At 41.0% G+C, this 20,171-nt stretch overlaps 1 protein-coding gene across 3 annotated transcripts in view; it reads left to right on the top strand.

Moving 5' to 3' along the window:
- rars2 (arginyl-tRNA synthetase 2, mitochondrial) overlaps nucleotides 1-19,297 on the top strand; it is a 77,077-nt gene extending 57,780 nt beyond the window's left edge. For all 3 annotated transcript variants that reach the window (XM_072553666.1, XM_072553667.1, XM_072553657.1), the window contains 5 exons: nucleotides 2,847-2,956; nucleotides 7,717-7,812; nucleotides 8,234-8,308; nucleotides 8,747-8,810; nucleotides 14,295-19,297. In XM_072553666.1, the coding sequence (XP_072409767.1) occupies nucleotides 2,847-2,956; nucleotides 7,717-7,812; nucleotides 8,234-8,308; nucleotides 8,747-8,810; nucleotides 14,295-14,381 (432 nt within the window). In that variant the 3' untranslated portion in view covers nucleotides 14,382-19,297. The remainder of the gene's footprint in view (nucleotides 1-2,846; nucleotides 2,957-7,716; nucleotides 7,813-8,233; nucleotides 8,309-8,746; nucleotides 8,811-14,294) is intronic.
- The last annotated feature ends 874 nt before the right edge of the window (nucleotides 19,298-20,171 follow it).

The following is a 20,171-nucleotide window of genomic DNA, read 5'->3' as shown; positions in this document are numbered from 1 at the left end:
CATGGCCAATTTACGTAACCAAGCAAGGTGTCCTAAGGGGTGCTGTGATCTGGAGTGCAGATTTGCAATATTTTCATTTATTCTCGTTGAGCTGTTACGATTAAAAGCAAGATGTGGTTTGATGGACATGTTGTTGCCTCACTGAACAGTTGATAACAAGTTCCTCCTGACCATTCATGTCCTGCTGCTCTGCTCGCAAGGAGAGCTACAGAGTGTCTATGTAGTGTTTTTGTTGTCCATTCCTGGGCCACTGATCTTTTGAGTATTGCAAAAACTGGATTTGGCGGTGAGGCACTTTTCGATCATTCAGATATAGCCCAATCCATTGGCTTTTTGGACAAGCTTTTCCTGAATGTTTATGGAACTGGCTTCAAGAGGACATTGGTTCTTTGTTTAGTGGTTCTCTATTGAATGTGATGGAGTCTTTGCTGATGGAATTTTTCTCGTGCTGTTATAAGTTTCACACTGTGAACAATGTGGCAAAGCTTTATGTTCTGGCCTCGCCATCACCGATTCTTAGATTAGAGTTCCTACCGTGTGGAAACAGGCCCTTCAGCCCAACCAGTCCACACCAACCCTCCGAAGAGTAACCCCCCCCGACCCATTTCCCTCTGACTAATGCTCCTAACACTATATGGGCAATTTAGCATAGCCAATTCACCTGACCTGCACATCTTTGGATTGTGGGAGGAAACCGGAGCACCCGGAGGAAATCTACGCAGACACTGGGAGAATGTGCCAACTCCACACACAGTTGCTCAAGGCTGGAATTGAACCTGGGACCCTGGTGCTGTGAGGCAGCAGTGCTAACCACTAAGGCACTGTGCCACCCTTAAAACCAGCTGCTCAGTAATCTGCACAATTTGACCCCGAGAGTTAGCAGGCTAGCAGCCTCTGCACACTCATTCATCTATAAGGAATCTCTGCTGCTGACTCTGAGTGGATAGAGTCTCTGATTTGGAGGAGAGGTTGATTAGTGGTAATATCCCTGGTTGGGTAAGACAGAGATCCAGTGTAATGCTACAGGGCAGTGGTGACATTTAAATTCAGTTAATTAATGATCTGGTATTAAAAGCTGGTCTGTGTAACAATAGTACCATGAAACTATCATCAATTGTCATTAAAAACTGATCTGGTTCACTAATGTCCATTTCGGGAAGGAAACCTGCTGTCCTTACCCAGTCTGACTTGCGTGTGATCCTGCAGCATTGTGCTGGACCCTCTGAAGTAGCTGAGCACCATTGGACCAATCCGCTGCAGATATCAGATATACTGCCATTGTTCAGCAAAGTAGACAGGCAGGAGGCTGGAAGAACACAGCAGGCCAGGCAGCATCAGGAGGTGGGGAAGTCAACGTTTCAAAGGTATGCCAGGCTTGCTTGTTTTTCTGTGTTCTTCCAGCCTCCTGCCTGTCAACTTTGGATTACAGCATTTGCAGTTTTTTTTTTGTCTCTAACCAAGATTGTTCAGGAAGGTAACTCATCACCATCACCATCAGCTCGAGGACAATTGGGAATGGGCAGCAATTGCTGACCTTTGCTCCACTAAAGAATTTCAAAACCTGTTTCCTAAGTAGCCATATATTAGGCACCCACCTTTGTTACGCACTTTAAAACAAAATGGTGGCCAAATGCAGCTACCCAAAATGGAGGAGGTTAATTTCCGCCAAGAAGTGAATGACTTTTGTGACGCTCAGCCCCATGATTTAAAAGGAATGAAGAGAGAAAGTGTGCCTGTCAGGTTTTGCATCCTCTCCTCTCTAATTAGCATGCCCCTTTGGCATCTTGGTGTACGTTTGACACCCAACCAAATCTGAGCAGTCTCTCAGTCTGAGACCCTCTCTCTTCAGCCATGTTGGCAGACAAAGGTTTTGAATTTTAACAAGCTCTTCCTGGATATGGGCAGCACGTGCCAGGATCCAATATGCTGGTGGGTGGGTGGGCATTTTAGAAGGGCTTGGAATTTCTGCTTCACTGGGTTTATTTTCCTTTGCAAGGAGCCGCCTAACCTCACCCAGTGTTTCCAAACCATGAGCTGAAACTCAGTAACATTGAGGCATGAGGATTGAGAGTTCATCACCTCCTTTTGTCAGTACACCAAGCTGCACCAGTACACTGATTGTGTTGTATGTATATTTTAAACGCTCCAAGTAGATTGTTGGTACTACATAAAAACCGAACAAAAGTCTTAGCTAATGTACACTTTTGCTATTGTGGCTGTTCGACCACTGGGCCTGTAGAATGTGTTGACTATTTTGTAACCAGCAGGGAGTACATTGCACATTAATGTAAAGGCCTTTTAATAGATCAAAGCAACTATGTAAGTAGTATTGCCAACTGTGTTTAAGTATGTTTCTGGAGGTTTAATCACATGATTTTCCCCTAAATAACACCCATTAATCGGCAAACGCATCCATTCTGTGAAGCATTGTCTTCCTGTGCCAATTGGTAATCAAAGAGACTCCTTTTCAATTCGATGATGCTTGACTGTCGGCCAAACAGCCTTATTTGTTTCCATCCCCATTTTCAATGTGTTTATATCTGGCAAAAAGAAACATTCAAAGAAATGATAAAGAAGTGCTATTTTTTTAATGCCTATGACCTTTCTCTAGGATTGCATGTTCTGGAGATTGTTATTCAATCCCTGGAGACTCCAGGTCAATCCCAGAATGTTGGAACCTTATGTGCAGGATGTATCAGAGTTGTCAAATTGTGAAATATATATATATATATTAATGACCAATATTTTCATTGCTTTCCCAAAGTCAACTTTTCCTGAGTTTCTTCCAAGTTAGTAAATTAGGATTTTTTTTTAAAAAGTGACTAACTCTTTAATGTACTTTATAGGATTTCAAAGGTCCCCTCTTATCTGATTATGAATTCGATTGGGATCGTGTCCTCCAAAGCCATGGAGATACTGGTGTATTCTTACAATACACACATGCAAGGCTGTGCAGGTAAGGTGCAAGTGCGGAACAGCCAAAAGCACTTTCCAAGGTGCTGGATCAGTGTAAAACATACAAAGTTTTCAAAAGGTCAAAATTGCAGGTTAGTGGGAAATGGAAGGGCATTAGGATTGGCTGATTTGTTTATATTTCAAACTCTACATTCCTGTTTATCCCCATAGCTTTTATTTGCCTGCTTAGAACGAATCTACCTTCATCTGCGTTACAAATATTTAATGACTTTGCCTCAAGTCTCACAACCCTCAAAAAGGATTTTCCTCAATGCATTCCTGAAAAGGCAACTCCTAATTTTAAAACCGTGTCATCTAGTTATGGACTCAACCACAAGAGGAAACCAAATTTCCATAATCGCCTTGTCAAGATCATTCGGAGCCTTCTACTCTTCAATCAAGTCAACCCTCACTCTTCAAACCTCCAGTGGATGCAAGCTTACCCTGTCCAACTCATCCTCCTAAGACAATCCACTTACTTCATGCATAGTTCTCGTAAGCCTCCTTTTAACCACCTCCAAAGCATTTACATCTTCTTTTAAGGAGGCCAAAACTGCACATAGTATTCAAGACGTGTCCTGTCAATGCCTGTTAACTGAAACATAGTATCTTTACTGTTATATTCAATTCCTCTCATAGGGATAGCATCCCATTAACCTTTTTGAATACCTGCGTACTAACTTTTCCTGACTTGTCTACCAAGGTTGAAGTCCATCTGCACCCATAGAATTGTCAGTTTGCAGTTCCATCGGTTTGCTTAGTGCTGCTTCCTTTATGATTGTAAATTTGCAGAGTTCATCTCTCCCTTTTCACCTCCTGATTTACACCTATTATCAGCATGTTTTTGTATCCTCCATAATGAAGTCAGAGCAAAATATTTGCTAATTTCATCTTCCATTTCAGTTTTGCCTATCAACTCCATCCTCTGACCAACACTTACTGTACTTTATTTTCTTTTGAAACACTTGCTGTCCACTTTTACGTTCCTACCTAGCTTCCTCTTGCACTGTAATTCCTTCCCACCCATTAAACTTTTTATTTTCTGCCATTCTTTATATTCTGAACAATCCTCTGACCTGCCATTCACTTTGCACAGTTGTATGCTTTTTCTTTATTTAGTTAATCATAGATAGTGGGCCCACTCTTTTAGAATGTTTCTGATATATTCTTAATACAGTAAACGTTTTTTTAACCAGCACCTTTTGGGACCAGGAGGGTTTCATTTGATCAAATATTCCAGTTGATCAAGAGATCCACAAAATCAATATAAAAATACACACTAAGTAGCAGAAATTTAATGCAGGAGGTATGCATGTCACTGTTATAATTTATATTTTATTTGCAGCATAAGTTACTTAAATAATAATGCAATTTTGCTGTAAATAAAACTTAGCGGCAGAGAGCCTTCTCTCACACACCCTCAAATGATTTGGAGATGCTGGTGTTGGACTGGGGTGTACAAAGTTGAAAATCACACAACACCAGGTTATAGTCCAAAAGGTTTCATTGAAAGCTGGTGCTTCCATTTAAACCTGTTGGACTATAACCTGGTGTTGTGTGATTTTTAACTTTGTATACCCTCAACTGACTACTCCAACATTGCGGAGATCACAGTAATACAATGAATTTCCAGAATTTCAAATATTTAATTTTTGCTGGTTTATTAAGATTGCCAGTTAAAACAAATTTGGTTTGTACTCCAAGATATCACTTTAAATACCTGCCAGTGCATCTCTGTTGATCCATCCCCTAGTCTCTTGTGGCATTTCACTTCAGTTAGCTCAGGCTTCATTCCCACAAGGCCATATCCCTTTCCAATTAGGTGTACAATTCCATCACAGAATCCCTACAGTATAGAAGCAGGCCATTTGGCCCATCGAGTCCACACCAACCCTCCGAAGTTAGCTTCCCACTCAGACCTACTGCATTCCTGGTTCCCTGCAGTTCCCATGGCTAACCAATCTAGCCTTTACATCCTTGGAGACTATGGGCAATTTAGCCTTGCCAGACCGCCTAGCCTGTGTACCTTTGAACTGTGGGAGGAAACCGGAGCACCTGGAGGAAACCCACACAGACACTGGGAAAATGTGCAAACTTCACACAGATAGTCACCCGAGCCTGAAATTGAACCCAGGTCGCTGTGCTAGGAGGTAGCAGTGCCAACCCACTGAGCTGCCCATATGTTTATATTGGATATCATATTATGGTTGTTGCTACCTAGGGGTTCATTAATCCTGTTGTATTACACAGGTCTGATATAACCTGCTTTCTGGTTGGTTCTAGAACTTGCTGCTGTAAGATACTACCTCAAAAACGTCCATGAGCTTCTAATCCAGGCTGATGATTCCAGGTTACATATAAATTAAAGTAACCATGAATATTGTTGACCCTTTATCACAAGCACCCATATTTATTCTTGTATACTCTGATTCTTTGTCCCACATTGTTCCTTCAGGTGCCTAAACCCTAATGTCTGGAATTCACTTCCTGCCTGCCATTCTAATTCCTGACTGATTTAAATATGAAAGGCAGCCATGAATGGTCTTTAGATAGATGAGTTGGGAGGAGGGTGACCAGTCAAGTCTCTGGAGATTGGTCAGCCAATAAAATCTTTTGTTTTAGTCGTTCTACAATTATCTTACTTCAAGCATGTGCACTTGTGAATGTCTGACAGCCAAATCTTGATTTCAACGAGACCTCCGCCCTCAATCCTCAAAGGAAAGTCACTGAAGGATAGAATTCAAATATCTGGATTGGTTAGCCTGGACTCATTATGCACTTTTTAGATGTTTGGATGATCATTCAAAGCAGGAGCAAGTCTCCTGCAAAAGTCAGACAGTTATCTAATTATTAAACCACAATTGTGCTCTGATGCACAGCTCAGTGCTACAACATAAGTGTAACAGTATGTAAAGGGGGAAACCTTTAGCTGTGGGACATTAGGCTAGTGATCTTGAATTGGGAAGTGCTGCTTCCCCAAAGCACTTCCTTGGGCCAGGAGGAGAGCCTTTGAAAAGAATTAAATCCCTCCCAGTATCTCATGGGTACAGATGGGCTGGGCCAGAAACTTGACTGGAGAATTTTAGCTGTGGGATTGTAGAAGGGATGGGTGCACGTTTGGGAAATCAGAAGGAGTTCAGGAACTTCAGAGGGGAAATTATGTTGGAGATGGGCAGTTTACTTGCAAGGATACTACATGTGTTAAGTAGTAGGAATGAACCAGATCAGTAATCTTTGAAGGTGATGACCTTTTTTAAAAAGGAAGGTAGAAATGTAGTGACCACGGCAAGATATTTTTCAGCTAACTTGCAAGTAGTTAATGCCTTTTAGTACCACTGGTGGTGTTCTTTTCTGCTGCTTAACACGTGTTCAGCTGTGCAAGGTTGAAGAGAGTTCGAACATATTACCACTGATGCCAAGTCAACATTGCATCCTTATTTGGACGATCAGCCTTTTCTGTATATTTCCTGTGGATGCTCTCTGTATGTGGAAACATCCTCAGCAAGGTGATATCTGGTATGATGAGTGGCTGAAGTCCGAAGGAGCATTCAACTCCAGTCCGAGCATGAATAGCAGCCATAGCATTGGAAGTATCAGGTGACCAGAATCTATTGCCAGAAGTCATGCAAAGGATAGGTTTGTCTGCCAGAACAATGAAAACTATGGAACAATCTTAAAGAAATAATAATAGTAGTGACACAAGAGGTCTTAAACTGTCTGACTACAAAATGGTGTACTGCTGGTATGAGGGATTCTTTTGAGATTAGCCTTTCTTGTGAGCGATTTGGTGAATAAGGCGGTATTTGACCATCATGAAATCTCCACTGCAACAAGAACCTGTTAAAAGTTGGATTCCAAATCCGGGTCTGTAGAATATGAACAACTTAGACAAGTTGAGTGAGTGGGCAGGTACGTGGCAGATACAGCATAACGTGGATAAGTAAGAAATTCTCCACTTGGGTTGGGAGCAAAAAAAAACAATTACAGAGCATTATTTCAGTGGTGATAGAATGGGAGCTGGGTATGCTTGTACGCTGGCCCTTAAAAGCGAGCATGCAATTTGGCAGCAAGCAGTTAAGGCAAATAGTATTGCAAGAGTTTGAGTACAAGAGTAAGGATGTCTTACTACAGCAGTACAAGGCCTTGCAAGAGCACACTTGGAGTGTTGTGTGCAGTTTTGATCTCCTTACCTAAGAAAAGATGTAATTACCTTAGTAAGACTGTAGTGATGGTCTGCCAGACTGATTCATTGAGTCATACAGCATCCTGGGTTGGCAAATTTGTCCAATGAGTGGAGATTTTACTGAATTTCAGAGTGAGATGGAATTTCATTGAAACATACTATGTTCTGACAGGACGGAACAGATTGAGGCAGAGATGGTATTTCCCTCAGCCATAGGCTTTAGAGCAGAGTTTTATGGTCTCTGGGTGTGGGATAGGCCATTTTGGACAGAGATGAGAAATTTCTCCACAGAAGGCTGCAGAGGCCAAGTCTTTGATATGTTTAATAAACAATTAGATTTGTAGTGTGTTGAGGAATATGGGGGCAAACAAGAGTATGGCTTTTGAGGTAAAGGATCAGCTGCAATGGCAGAATGACCTCTCTGGGCCATATTTGGACCTACTCCTGTTCCAGTTTCCTATAAAAAATACCTGAGACTAAACAGTGACATTATTAATCTTGACTGCAGGGCTCAAATGTTGTTTATGATGTGTTCTCCTTGACATATTTACAGCTATGATGTTTTTTAATTAATTCAGTTTGCAGAGAACATTTGAAAATAGAATAGATGAGCAGTTCAACCCTGCGTGTTTACAAGATCCTCAGGCAATTGCATTGCTGCAGCACCTCCTCAGGTATGACAGGTACAGTTATATCTTTTGAGAAGCAGTGTTGCAAATATAATGATTTAATAGCTGTAAGTAAGGAATCATCTACTCGTGATGGTTCTTACTGTTCTAAATTGTAATCCTGATCTGTTGTGTTCTGTGCTGGATTAATATCCAGGACACCACTCCTATTGTGTGGCTGGTGAACTACAACACACAAACTCTAACAGTCCAAGGAGTTGATTCTCCAAGAGCAAATAAACAATAAATACCAATCTTAACAAATATACCTTTGTCCTATGAACAAATAATGTGGGTAAATAGTTTGTATTTTAAAATTATAAGAAGTCATTTTGCTAATTTGATTTCTTTAAGAAGTGCTTTTCAGATTTTTTTTATTGAAGTAGTACATGAAATGTTATGACAAGGAGTCATGTGTTTTTTTAAGGTATGATGAAGTTCTATTCCAAGTTTCGGAGGACCTCCAACCAAAACATCTTGTAAACTACCTGATAATGTTGAGGTAAAGATTGTTGCTGCCTCAGTGCCATTGGTCACCGTCAGTGCTTGAGGATTCATCTCCCTTTTCAAAATCTGCAGCTCCAGGGTGTCACAGTATCTTGACTGAATTAAAATGGCAATAGTGGGCAAAATGTCCAATTGAACAGGCACATTTTGATAACTCAGGGAATTGAAGGATATGGAAAATGGGCAGGAAGATAGAGTTAAAACCCAGCATCGGCCATGCCCATATTTATTGATTGGGTGGTACGGTGCTCCTATTTCGTGATGTACCCAATATGTACCTGAGCACTTAACAGTAAGCTTGAATATCAACCTCGATTAGAAGTGCTTCCTGAGCCTCTGCTTGGTCACACAGTAGGGCCCCCACTACATTCATAAAAAATAAATGTAACAATTCTGTTTCTCTTTATTAAAATGTAATTTTATTTTTTTGCAGTCGTCTTGCTTCTATAGCTCACAGGACTCTGCATGTCAAAGGCAGCTTATCTGAAGTAGCAATGGTTAGTATGTATTAACAAATCTGTCCAGCCATTAAGATGTTATTGCACAGTTTATTTAAAATAAATATTAAAAATCCAACAGCATTTTTGCTGTATCAATTTAAAGATTAAGTTTGAGTCCTGTTCTCTTTCTCGGGGGGTGGTAGATGGGGTCTAACTCGATGTGTTTGTTGATAGAGTTCCAATCGGAACTTTATCAACAAACAGAGTTAGACCCCATCTACCAACCCCTGAGAAAAAGAATCGGTAATGACATCACCACAGGAGATGTCATCAACAACCCAAAGAAACCCAAACAGGAGTTATCAGCAGTGCTTCGCCCGAAGGCCTACTGAAGATGTTACCTAGCTCAGTGAGCAAACCTACATCCAGAACCTCAACCTGAGCTACAAATCTTCTCAAAACTTGCTAATATCTGTCCTTCGTTAAGGAGCACAGTATTCTAGCTGTAGACTGACAAGTCCTTTTATATGGTTTTTGCAAAGCCTTCCTACATTTATACTCCATTCCCTTTCCCTTTTGAAATAAAAGGCAAAGTCCATTTGCCTTCCCTATTACCCACGGAATTTGGATGCTAAAATAAAACAAAACAAAGAACTGTAGATGCTGGACTTCTGAAACAAAAACAGGTCTGGGAAGACAGCAGAGTTAACATTGCTGTTTTTGAATTTGGATGGTAGCTTTTTAGTGATTTTTGCACAAACACTCAAATCCCTTTGTGCTGGAGCTTTCTGCATTTAACTAATAATCAGCTCCTCTATTCTTTCTGCCAAAGTAAATAGCCTCGCATTTTTTCTGCATCTGCAAAATCATTGCCCATTCTCTTAATCTGTCTGTATTCTTTTGAAGACTCTGTGCGTCATCCTTCTCATTTGTCTTCCCACCTATTTTTGTGTTGACCACAAACTTGGCTAAAGTACATTAACTTTCTCATTGGCATATATCTCATGAGTCATACTTCCTTAAACGTCTGCCAGTGTATCTCAACCATGACAGTGGTTTGGGGACAGTGACCACAATTCGGTGATTTTTACTCTAGTGATGGAGAGGGATAAGTGTGTACTACAGGGCAAGAGTTATAGCTGGGGGCAGGGAAATTATGATGCGTTGAGGCATGACTTAGGATGTGTGGATTGGAAAAGTAGATTCCAAGGCAAGAGCGTAATTGATATGTGGAACTTGTTCAAGGAGCAACTATTGAGTGTCGTTGATAATTACGTACCTATCAGGCAGGGAGGAAAGGGTCGTGTGAGGGAGCCGTGGTTTAATAAGGAATTGGAATCCCTTGTTAAATGGAAGAGGGCGGCCTTTGTAAAGATGAGGCGTGAAGGTTCAATAGGGGCAATTGAGAGTTATAAGGTAGCCCGGAAGGACCTGAAGAGAGAGCTAAGAGCAGCAAGGAGGGGACATGAAAGGTCCTTAGTTGGTAGGATTAGGGAAAACCCTAAGGCTTTCTATAGGTATGTTAGGAATAAAAGAATGACTAGGGAAGGAATAGGTCCAATCAAGGATAGTAATGGGAAGTTGCGTGTGGAGGCTGAAGAGATTGGGGAGGCGCTGAATGAATACTTTTCGTCAGTATTCACTCAGGAACAGGACATTGTTGTCGATATGAATACTGAGGCACGAATAAGTAGAATGGATGGCTTTGAGATATGTAGAGAAGAGGTGTTGGAAATTCTGGCAAGGGTGAAAATAGATAAGTCCCCTGGGCCTGATGGCATTTATCCTAGGATTCTCTGGGAAGCAAGGGAGGAGATTGCAGAGCCATTGGCCTTGATTTTTGTGTCCTCTTTGTCGACAGGAGTAGTGCCAGAGGACTGGAGGCTAGCAAACGTGGTTCCCTTGTTCAAGAAGGGGAGTAGGGATAATCCTAGTAACTATAGGCCAGTGAGTCTCACTTCTGTTGTGGGCAAAGTCTTAGAGAGAATTGTAAGGGATAGGATTTATGCACATCTGGATAAGAATAATGTGATCAAGGATAGTCAGCATGGTTTTGTGAAGGGCAGGTCGTGCCTCACAAACCTTATTGAATTCTTTGAGAAGGTGACTAAGGAGGTAGATGAGGGGAAAGCGGTAGATGTGGTATATATGGATTTTAGTAAGGTGTTTGATAAGGTCCCCCATGGTAGGCTACTGCAGAAAATACAGAGATATGGCATTGAGGGTGAGTTGGAGGTTTGGATTAGGAATTGGCTCTCTGCCATCAACTACTACCCTCTGTCTTCTTCCAAAGGTTCATCTTGGAGTGCCGTCACTAGCGGTGTTCCGCAAGGATCTGTTTTGGGACCATTGCTGTTTGTCATTTTTATAAATGACCTGGAGGAAGGGTTAGAAGGTTGGGTGAGCAAGTTTGCGGATGATACGAAAGTCGGAGGAGTTGTAGACAGTGAGGAAGGATATGGCAGGTTACAGCGGGATATAGAGAAGCTGCAGAGCTGGGCAGAAAGGTGGCAAATGGAGTTCAATGTAGCTAAGTGTGAAGTGATTCACTTTGGTAAGAGTAATAAAAAGATGGATTACTGTGCTAATGGTAGACTACTTGGTAGTGTGGAAGAGCAGAGGGATCTTGGTGTCCATGTACACAGATCTCTGAAAGTTGCCACCCAGGTAAATAGTGCAGTGAAGAAGGCATATGGCGTACTGGCTTTTATTGGTAGAGGAATTGAGTTCCGGAGTCCTGAGGTCATGCTGCAGTTGTATAAGACTCTGGTGCGGCCGCATCTGGAATATTGTGTGCAGTTTTGGTCGCCATACTATAGGAAGGATGTGGAGGCACTGGAATGGGTGCAGAGGAAGTTTACCAGGATGTTGCCTGGTATGGTAGGAAAATCCTATGAGGAAAGGCTGAGGCACTTGGGGTTGTTTTCATTGGAGAAAAGAAGGTTTAGGGGTGATTTGATAGAGGTGTACAAGATGATTAGGGGGTTAGATAGGGTTGACAGTGAGAACCTTTTTCCACGTATGGAGTCAGCTATTACAAGGGGGCATAGCTTTAAATTAAGGGGGGGTAGATATAGGACTGATGTTAGGGGTAGGTTCTTCACTCAGCGAGTCGTAAGTTCATGGAATGCCCTGCCAGTAGCAGTAGTGGACTCTCCCTCTTTATGGGTATTTAAGCGGGCATTGGATAGGTATATGGAGGATAGTGGGTTAGTGTAGGTTAGGTGGGCTTTGATCGGCGCAACATCGAGGGCTGAAGGGCCTGTACTGCGCTGTATTCTTCTATGTTCTATGTTCTATGTCTGCTGCTCAAATTCTTTGCCAGCCTATTCCAGTCAGCTCTGCCTTATTGCTTTGTAAGTACAGGTAGACAATCCTTTATCCAAAGCCCTCGGGACCAGCTGTCTTTCAGATTTTGGAATTTTTCAGATAAAGGATTAAATGACATTTTCATTGTAAAAATGTTTTAAAATCTACCGAACAGCAGACACACCTGTGAGTGCTACGAGTGCTGAGACAGAATTGACATCTGCAAAATGCTGGGTGACACTGCTGAGTCATACCTGAGTGACGTGGGTTGAGTGGGTGTGGAGTTGAGTTAATTGTTTGTATACCAAACAACATGGTTATTGAGAAAAAAAGTTCAGGCAAAAAACTTCACATTTCAGTGCTTTTCACATTTTGAGATTTCTGGTAAAGGGTCGTCAGCCTAAACGCTTATTTAAGCTTAGCCCAGTTGTTTTCAACCAAACGTTCTTCACTTTTAAACTGAGTGCTAAATTCTACTATGTTATGGTCACTGCCTCCTAGGGGATCTTTTTTACTCTGACATCATTTATTAAACTTGCATTATTACACATCAACAGATCAAAACTAGCCTGACCCCTAATTAGATTGACAACATATTGGAGTAGACTCGATGGGCCAAATGGCCTTACTTCCACTCCTATTTCTTATGGTATTTCTTATATTGTTCTAGGAAATTGACCGAAATTCTCTTATGAATTCTCCCTCAAGGCTATCTTGGCCAATCTGACTGTGCCTAGTGACGTGAATATTATAGTCATTTGTGATTAATGTACTGTCTTTGTTACTTGCCATCATTACCTTCAGATCTATTCTCTGTCCCACTGCATAGCTACTGTTAGGGGGTCTAGATTCTACTCTTCAGTGTCATCTTCCCTTTCTTTATTTCTTTCTGTCATTCATGTGGATTCTACACTTTTCAGTTTGAAATCTCCTTCTGTAATCGTGTTTATTCCGTCCCGTAGCAGCAATGCTACCCACGCCCTTTCCTTCCTGCCAGGCCTCAAAACGTCATGTACCCCTGGTTATTAAATTCCTAGCTTTGATCTCTTTGTAATTCTTTCTCTGTAATGACTGTAATGTATAAATACGTTAACCTGTATTTGTGGCTTTAATCCATTTATCAATTCCAAATACTATTAAGCATTTAAGAGCCATTAATTTTGCCATTTTCCATTTTGTTCCCCGGTTAACCTATTTAAGTGTTGTTTTTTCTGTTTGTGTACTCTGTCTATTCCTGTCCCCCTTTTTTTTGGTGGTGGGTGGGTGGGGGGGGGGGGAAAATGCTATTGTTTTCTAAGTAGCTGCCCTGTAATGCTCTTGTGCCTCCTGCTTGCTAAGCTTACATTTCCCCTCTCCCAAGTCCTATTTATTTATTTCACCAGGACACTGGTCCCAGCACAGTCCAGATTAAGCTCAACCCACCAGAACAGCTCCTTTCAATTCCAGTCCTGGTTCGAGAGCCCCATGAACTGAAACCCATTCCACTCACACCAGTTTTTTTGAGCCATACGTTTAACTTCTTAATTCTGTCAGTTTGCCTGTGGCCTAGGTAGTAATCCAGAGATGATTACCTTGGACGTTCTGCCTTTTTACGTAACTCAACAGTTCAGAGACTTTCAGAACCTCCTTTCTCGTCCCAGCAATGTTCATTGGTATCAAATGGAACCCTCCCTGCGCACGCTAAGTTCTTCTCCAGCCCTGCGGAGATGTCCTTAACCCTGTCAGTGGGCAGGTAGCACGTCCCTCAGGGTTCAGGTCACTGCTGTAGAGAACCATATCTATCCCTGCTAATTATACTGCCTCTACCTTGAACTTGAATGGTTCCCTGTACCAGGGTGCCATGGACAGTTGCAGGGGTTGGGGTTCCTCAATTGCAACTCTGAGTGTTCATACCTACTTCACTTGCAGTTACACCGTCCTGTCTCTAATCATAGATTAATTTTGAATTACCCAATTGAATACAATCTGTTAATATTACAGGGGTAATATCATAATACCTGAGAATTGTACTTGTATTAACACAAAAATGGCTGTCTTTTGTACCTAACTACATAATTACTTTATAAAGTACTTAGTGTCTATTAAAATCTTTTAACAATATAAATTCAAATGGATGTATTATTCAATATTTTTCATTCTTCAATCCAAAATGTGCAGGTATTTCACAAAGTTGTGCATCCAGTATTTACAATGCTCAGAGCTTTTTTTCACTTCTATTTCTCTTTATTCTAGGCAAGGTATCTACTTTTCAAGGGAACTGCTTCTGTCTTAGCCAATGGAATGAAGCTACTCGGTATAACTCCAGTGGAGAAGATGTGATGTAGCATCTGCTTTTATATTCTAACCAATTTAATGGCTCTACTCAACATTTAAGTAAAGATGTGACTAAACCCACACGTTTACAATAGTTGATTAAACCCAAAGTAAACTTTGTTTTTAGCGGAGTACCCATCAGGAAGAAAACAAGATGGTAGACTAAAATGCCCTGGTGCCATATTCAGTGGAGAGCAGGAATTCCTCTAAATCAACTCCACAAGTGATGTATAGCCTAGCATCCAGAGAAAAGAAAAATGAAGAGCTGAAGAAAACCTGTCTGGTTTCTGACAGCCTACTTTTATAGAACTGAGATCGTGAGAAATTGCTGCCGGCTCATCTGATAGAGTCACTGCAGGTGGAAGAAATGAATTGTATTATTTAAGAGAGAAATTGCAGAACTCTGTAGTATGGAGGGATTTGAGTATCCTAGGACACTAATGTCAAATTGTTAGTACACAAGTAATTCAGAATGTTGGAATGTCTAAGCCACAGTAAGACCACATGGAATATGCACATAGTGCTCTACAACTCCTTAAGGAAGGGTATAATTGCATTGGAAGTGGTTCAGCGAAGATTCAGTTGACTGATTCCTGTGGTAAAAGAGCACTTTTGTGACAAAAAGTTGAACAGGTCCAGTCTTTATCCATTGGAATTTAGAAGAATGAAAAATATGCTTATCGAACTTGCCAGGGTGGATACTGAGAGGATGTTGCTCTCTGTTGGGGACCCAGTTTAAAACCAACAGATATCCCATTCCTGCCATGGGGAGGAATTTTCTGAGGATCATGAGTTTGCCAAATTCTCTTCCCCAGAGAGCATTGAACGCAGAGTAATTGAAAGTTAAACAAATAATTAGACAGGTTCTTGATTCATATGTCTGGTCATATCCTCCTCATAACTTGGAAACCAAGTAATGTTTGCACCATTAACCTATTTGACCACAATACAGACCGTCCCTTCATCAGAACCATTAACATAGATCAGAAACAGTTGAATTCCATAAGATTTTTATTACTGGATTAATAATTCAATTTAACCTCCTAGATGGGGCTGAGGACAGGCAGATAATATGTGGTGAAAATAGTTGAGATATTGAATGAGGTCAGCACTGACTGAACAATGAGTAGCTAATTTTAAAAAGCCCTTTAATTACCCTTCCAATTCTCCCCATCGCCACACCAGCTATCAGAACTGGATTTCTACTCTGGAGGGGAAATATGGTCAAATCAGCCTGAAAATGTTTAGGCAACATCTGTCTTGTAATTAGTGTGATTAGAGTTACTATCCAAGATACCGCTGTCATGCACTCCTCCACAAACAAAGCACATCTGCTTTAATTTGGTAGTCATGTTTGGGACTTTCTGTGAAAGATCAAAGACATGAACTTGCACGGTATGTCACAAAACTAGTTTTTATTGTGGTAATTATCCATTTGAATTGGCTGATAGTGTTGCATATAATAAAAACTCTGAGGAGAATCATTTTCATTTGGATCTGCAACCTGTACTTTGGTATTAAGGAAAACAGCATGTTTGCACATTGTAATCCAAGTGGCTATAAAAAAGCTAGTATGGATAATAGCTACACCTCTCTTGTGGAATTAAGACTGAATAAAAGGAGCTGTTATTCTGCATCTGGCTATCCTATTGCTGATCTGGAAGTACAAAGTGGGGGGCGGGGGGAGTCCATGCTAATTGAACAGTGATAAAATGAGTTGTGGACATTGCCTCTCTAAGCAGTAATTTGCTACTAAGTCACAAAAAGAAGTTAAATGCAGTATTTTTGCTCACTCCAATCCCAACTTATTTATATGATGAAAATTTGTGGGTAAGTTTATTGCATCTTTTGTATCCAAGGGAATAGTTTGAAGCACACTTCAACATGAAAATGCTAACATTTTTCTGGTGTTACATCCAATGATAGGTGAATGCACTGAGCCAAGTGCATGAGCACCCATGCAGATAACCATTTTCTGCTGGATGTGGTATAATTTTGAACTTCCATAATTTAGCAATTTTCAAGCTTATTTTCCATGAAAGAACAATCTCCCCTATGAGCCAGAGCAAAGCTAGAGCCACAGTGCAGCATTTAACTGGTCTCCAAGCAAGCTAGTTTACAATTAAACAGGATTGCTGACAATGGTATATACCACATATCAGTAATTATATCATATCAGTAACCCTGGCCCAAAGTAGAACAAACAGACTAAGATTTGAACTGTTCGCAAAAACAATGAGTTTGTGTGTTTCAAGTTTGCTAGCGCTGCTTGGCTGGTTTTGTACACTTTGCAGTAGTCAGAGACTACTGTATTTAGCTGCAAACTATTAAAGAAGTTTAAACTAAGAATTGGCACTTGTTACTTTCCTCCTTTTATAGTTGTCTTCATCTCTAGTGTCATTGCATTTTTTAATTTGAATTGACCGGATTTATGTCTAAAAGGCAATTTCTGGTTCAGATATGTGACTGTTTCTTAGTACAGGCAAAATGGTCTAGATTTGAATATTACCTTGGGAATGCTGTGGCAATTTTGAGCTGCTGTAATAGATTGTTTTCTTTGGTCTTTGAATTTAGAGGCAGACTGCTACTGGGAGGTTTCTTTTGTACTCATTGCTAGCTTCAGTGACTTTGGTTCTCTCAATTATACAATCTGCATCTGAAATGGCACCAAAATGAATGTCCCTGTTCCTCTAACTTCTGTCAAGTTTGTTTACTATGTTGATTCAAATAGTCGATGTGGCTATTTTGTTTTTTTTTGTTTCTGCTGCTCTATTTGTTCAGTTTTCCACTGAAGTTGGATGTGGAGACATAAATTGTGAAATTGCTGGAATCGGCAATCTGGTAAAGTCCTTCTGAGACCCGTCATGGCTGATATGTTTCTCAACCCCATTCTCCTGCTTTCTCCTCCTTGATACTCAAGAACCTAGCTATCTCAGTCTTAATGATCTGGCCTCTACAGCCTTCTGTGGAAATGAATTCCATAGATTCACCACTCTCTGGCTGAAGTAGTTTCTGCTTGTCTCAGTTCTAGAATGTCTTCCCTTTACTCGAAGGCTGTGCCCTCTGGTCCTAGTTTCTCCTACCAATAGAAACATCTTCCCAACATTCACTGTCCAGGCCATCAGTATTCTGTATGTTTCACTTAGATCTCCCTCATCCTTCTAAACTCCAAGTATAGACACAGTGTCCTCAAACATTCCTCTACATGAAGCTTTTCATTCCTGGGACCATTCTCATGAACGTCCTCTTAACATGCACCACAGCCAGTACATCCTTCTGGAGATAGGGGGCCCAAAACTGCACATAAAACTCCAAATGTAATCTGACCAGAGCCTTTATATTCATGTCCTCTCAAAATAAATGCCATAATTTTATTTGCCTTCCTAATGAATGACTCAATCTGCAAGTTTACCTTGAGAATATCCTGGACTAGAATTTCCAAGTCTCTTTGCACTTCAGATTTCTGAACTTTCCCCCTCATTTAGAAAATAGTCCATGCCTCTATTCTTGCTACCAAAGTGCATGACCTCCCAATTTCCCACATTGTACTCCAGCTGCCACTTCTTTCGCCACTCTTCTAACCTGTTCAAATCCATCTGCAGCCTCCCCCCCTCCTTGCTACCTGTCCCTCTACCAATCTGTGTTGTCTGCAAGCATAGCCAGAATACCCTCCGTTCCTTCATCTAAAAAAGTTTTTTAAAAAATCACGAGCTCAGGTTATAGTCAAACAGTTTTATTTGGAGGTACTAGCTTTCACCTTTGTCGGATACCTAACTTTACCATAATCATCCAACTATTCCGAAATCTCATCCTTCACAATGGATTCCAGGATCTTACCCACAACCAAGATTAGGCTAATTGGTCTGTATTTTTCCCTCTTTTGCCTTACTTCCTTTTTAAAGAGGGGTGTCACATTTAGCAAATTTCTAGTCCCCACTACAGTCTCTCCAGTGTTGTTATTTTCCACCTAGCCCCTGTCCCTGTAACCCTGCATTTCCCATGCTTGACCCACCCAGCCTGTACAATGCTGGACACTATGGGCAATTTACCATGGTCAACCTATCTAACCTGTACTTCTTTGGACTGTGGGAGGGAACTGGAACATCTGGAGGAACCCCACATAGACAAAAGGAGAGTGTGCAAACTCCACATAGTCACTTAAGGGTGAAATCAAACCTAGATCCCTTTTGCTGAGGGGCAGCAAGGCTAACCACTGAGGCACAATGCTGCTCTAAAATACTTCACCTGGCAAAACCCACACCGATACAATGTATGAGAGAATTTCCTGGCAGGGGTTTGCTTTGATTAGAAATTTAACTGGACTCTCCATATAAATAGGAGAAAGTGAGGACTGCAGATGCTGGAGATCAGAGCTGAAAATGTATTGATGGAAAAGCGCAGCAGGTCAGGCAGCATCCAAGGAGCAGGGCTTCCTGAAGGGTTTATGCCCGAAACGTCGATTCTCCTGCTCCTTGAGATGCTGCCTGACCTGCTGTGCTTTTCCAGCAACATTTTTTAGCCATATGAATACAATAGTTTACAAGAGCCAGGGAATTCTATGCCAATTAACTTGTCTAGGGGCAGGAAACAAGAGTCAAGACAGGTTTGTAGTGAGATAGAATATTCCCAATTTACCTGGTTGAGTGCAGCTCCAACAGCATTCAAAGATTGACTCCTTAATAGCACTGTAGATTACCTACACCAGATGACTGCAGCTATCTTTTCAACAGTAATTAGTGAGGAACAATAAACGTTGGGCTTGTCAGTAACACTCCCATCAAATGCAAAACGTCAGTCTAAAAACTAACATGTATCTTGTACCTGTGCAGCAAGGCTATTTCATTGTTACTAAGTGACAATAACTGACCAATCAATGTATCATTGTAAAGTGTAGATGTCAATAAAAGATAATGACAAAACTATCACTTGTGATTCCTTTCCAGGGAGGAGTTTGCCAATGCAAAATCTATTTCCTGTTTTTCAGTTTCTCTATAGCTTCTCTCTACATTTGCTCATTTGTTAATCCCTGCCACAATGAAGTAATATGCAAATGCTACTTTCCATGATTGTGGTTCTATTGTAATCAATTTGTTCCTAAAAGCCTTCAATATCATACAAAAGTAGTCTTGTGCTTCAATGTATGGCACAGTCTTAGATTTAGATTTGTTTTGAAGTTTTTTTAAAAATTCATTCATTTACTCACATTCTGACATGGTGCCTCCAATTCCCTGAAATCAACGTCAGCAACTCCCTGGTGCAGCAACGTCCCCTGCTAACTCCCACTGACTTACACTGTGCTGACCCAAAGACTGACCATGACCCAAGCAACTTTGATGACAGCCACTGACTGATGGTCATGCGGCTCAAGGGACTTGCAAGACAGAAGTTTTTACATATAAATATAGAAACAGTCAAAGGTGACAACAAACCATCCAGAAAGAACGTAGGTGCAGATACATTAGCAGCACGAGTTTCGTTTGGTTTAGGAATAAGAAAACTTAATATTTACAAGAGGTCCCAGCCATGGAACAGACAATTGACCAGGTTAACAATCACACCCATATAAAATTTTGCATTTATCACTGTAACCACAGAATATCCTCAGACAACTGGTTGGTTGATTCACTAGAAGAAAGCAACGACACAGGAACCAATATGGGAGAGACGTTTACACCGAGAACCTCTTTCCCCCAAAGAAACAGAAAAAGATGAAGGGTGTCACAATTAGCCTCAAACAAAGGTGAAAGAAAGGTAGAGAGAGTAATCAGTATTTCTGGAATCCTGGAATTGGAATCT

The sequence above is a fragment of the Chiloscyllium punctatum genome, chromosome 3 (assembly GCF_047496795.1).
Source record: "Chiloscyllium punctatum isolate Juve2018m chromosome 3, sChiPun1.3, whole genome shotgun sequence".
In the NCBI taxonomy this organism is placed as follows: domain Eukaryota; kingdom Metazoa; phylum Chordata; class Chondrichthyes; order Orectolobiformes; family Hemiscylliidae; genus Chiloscyllium; species Chiloscyllium punctatum.
Note: the sequence above shows the minus strand (reverse complement) of the source record. Positions and strands in the feature narration are given on the sequence as shown.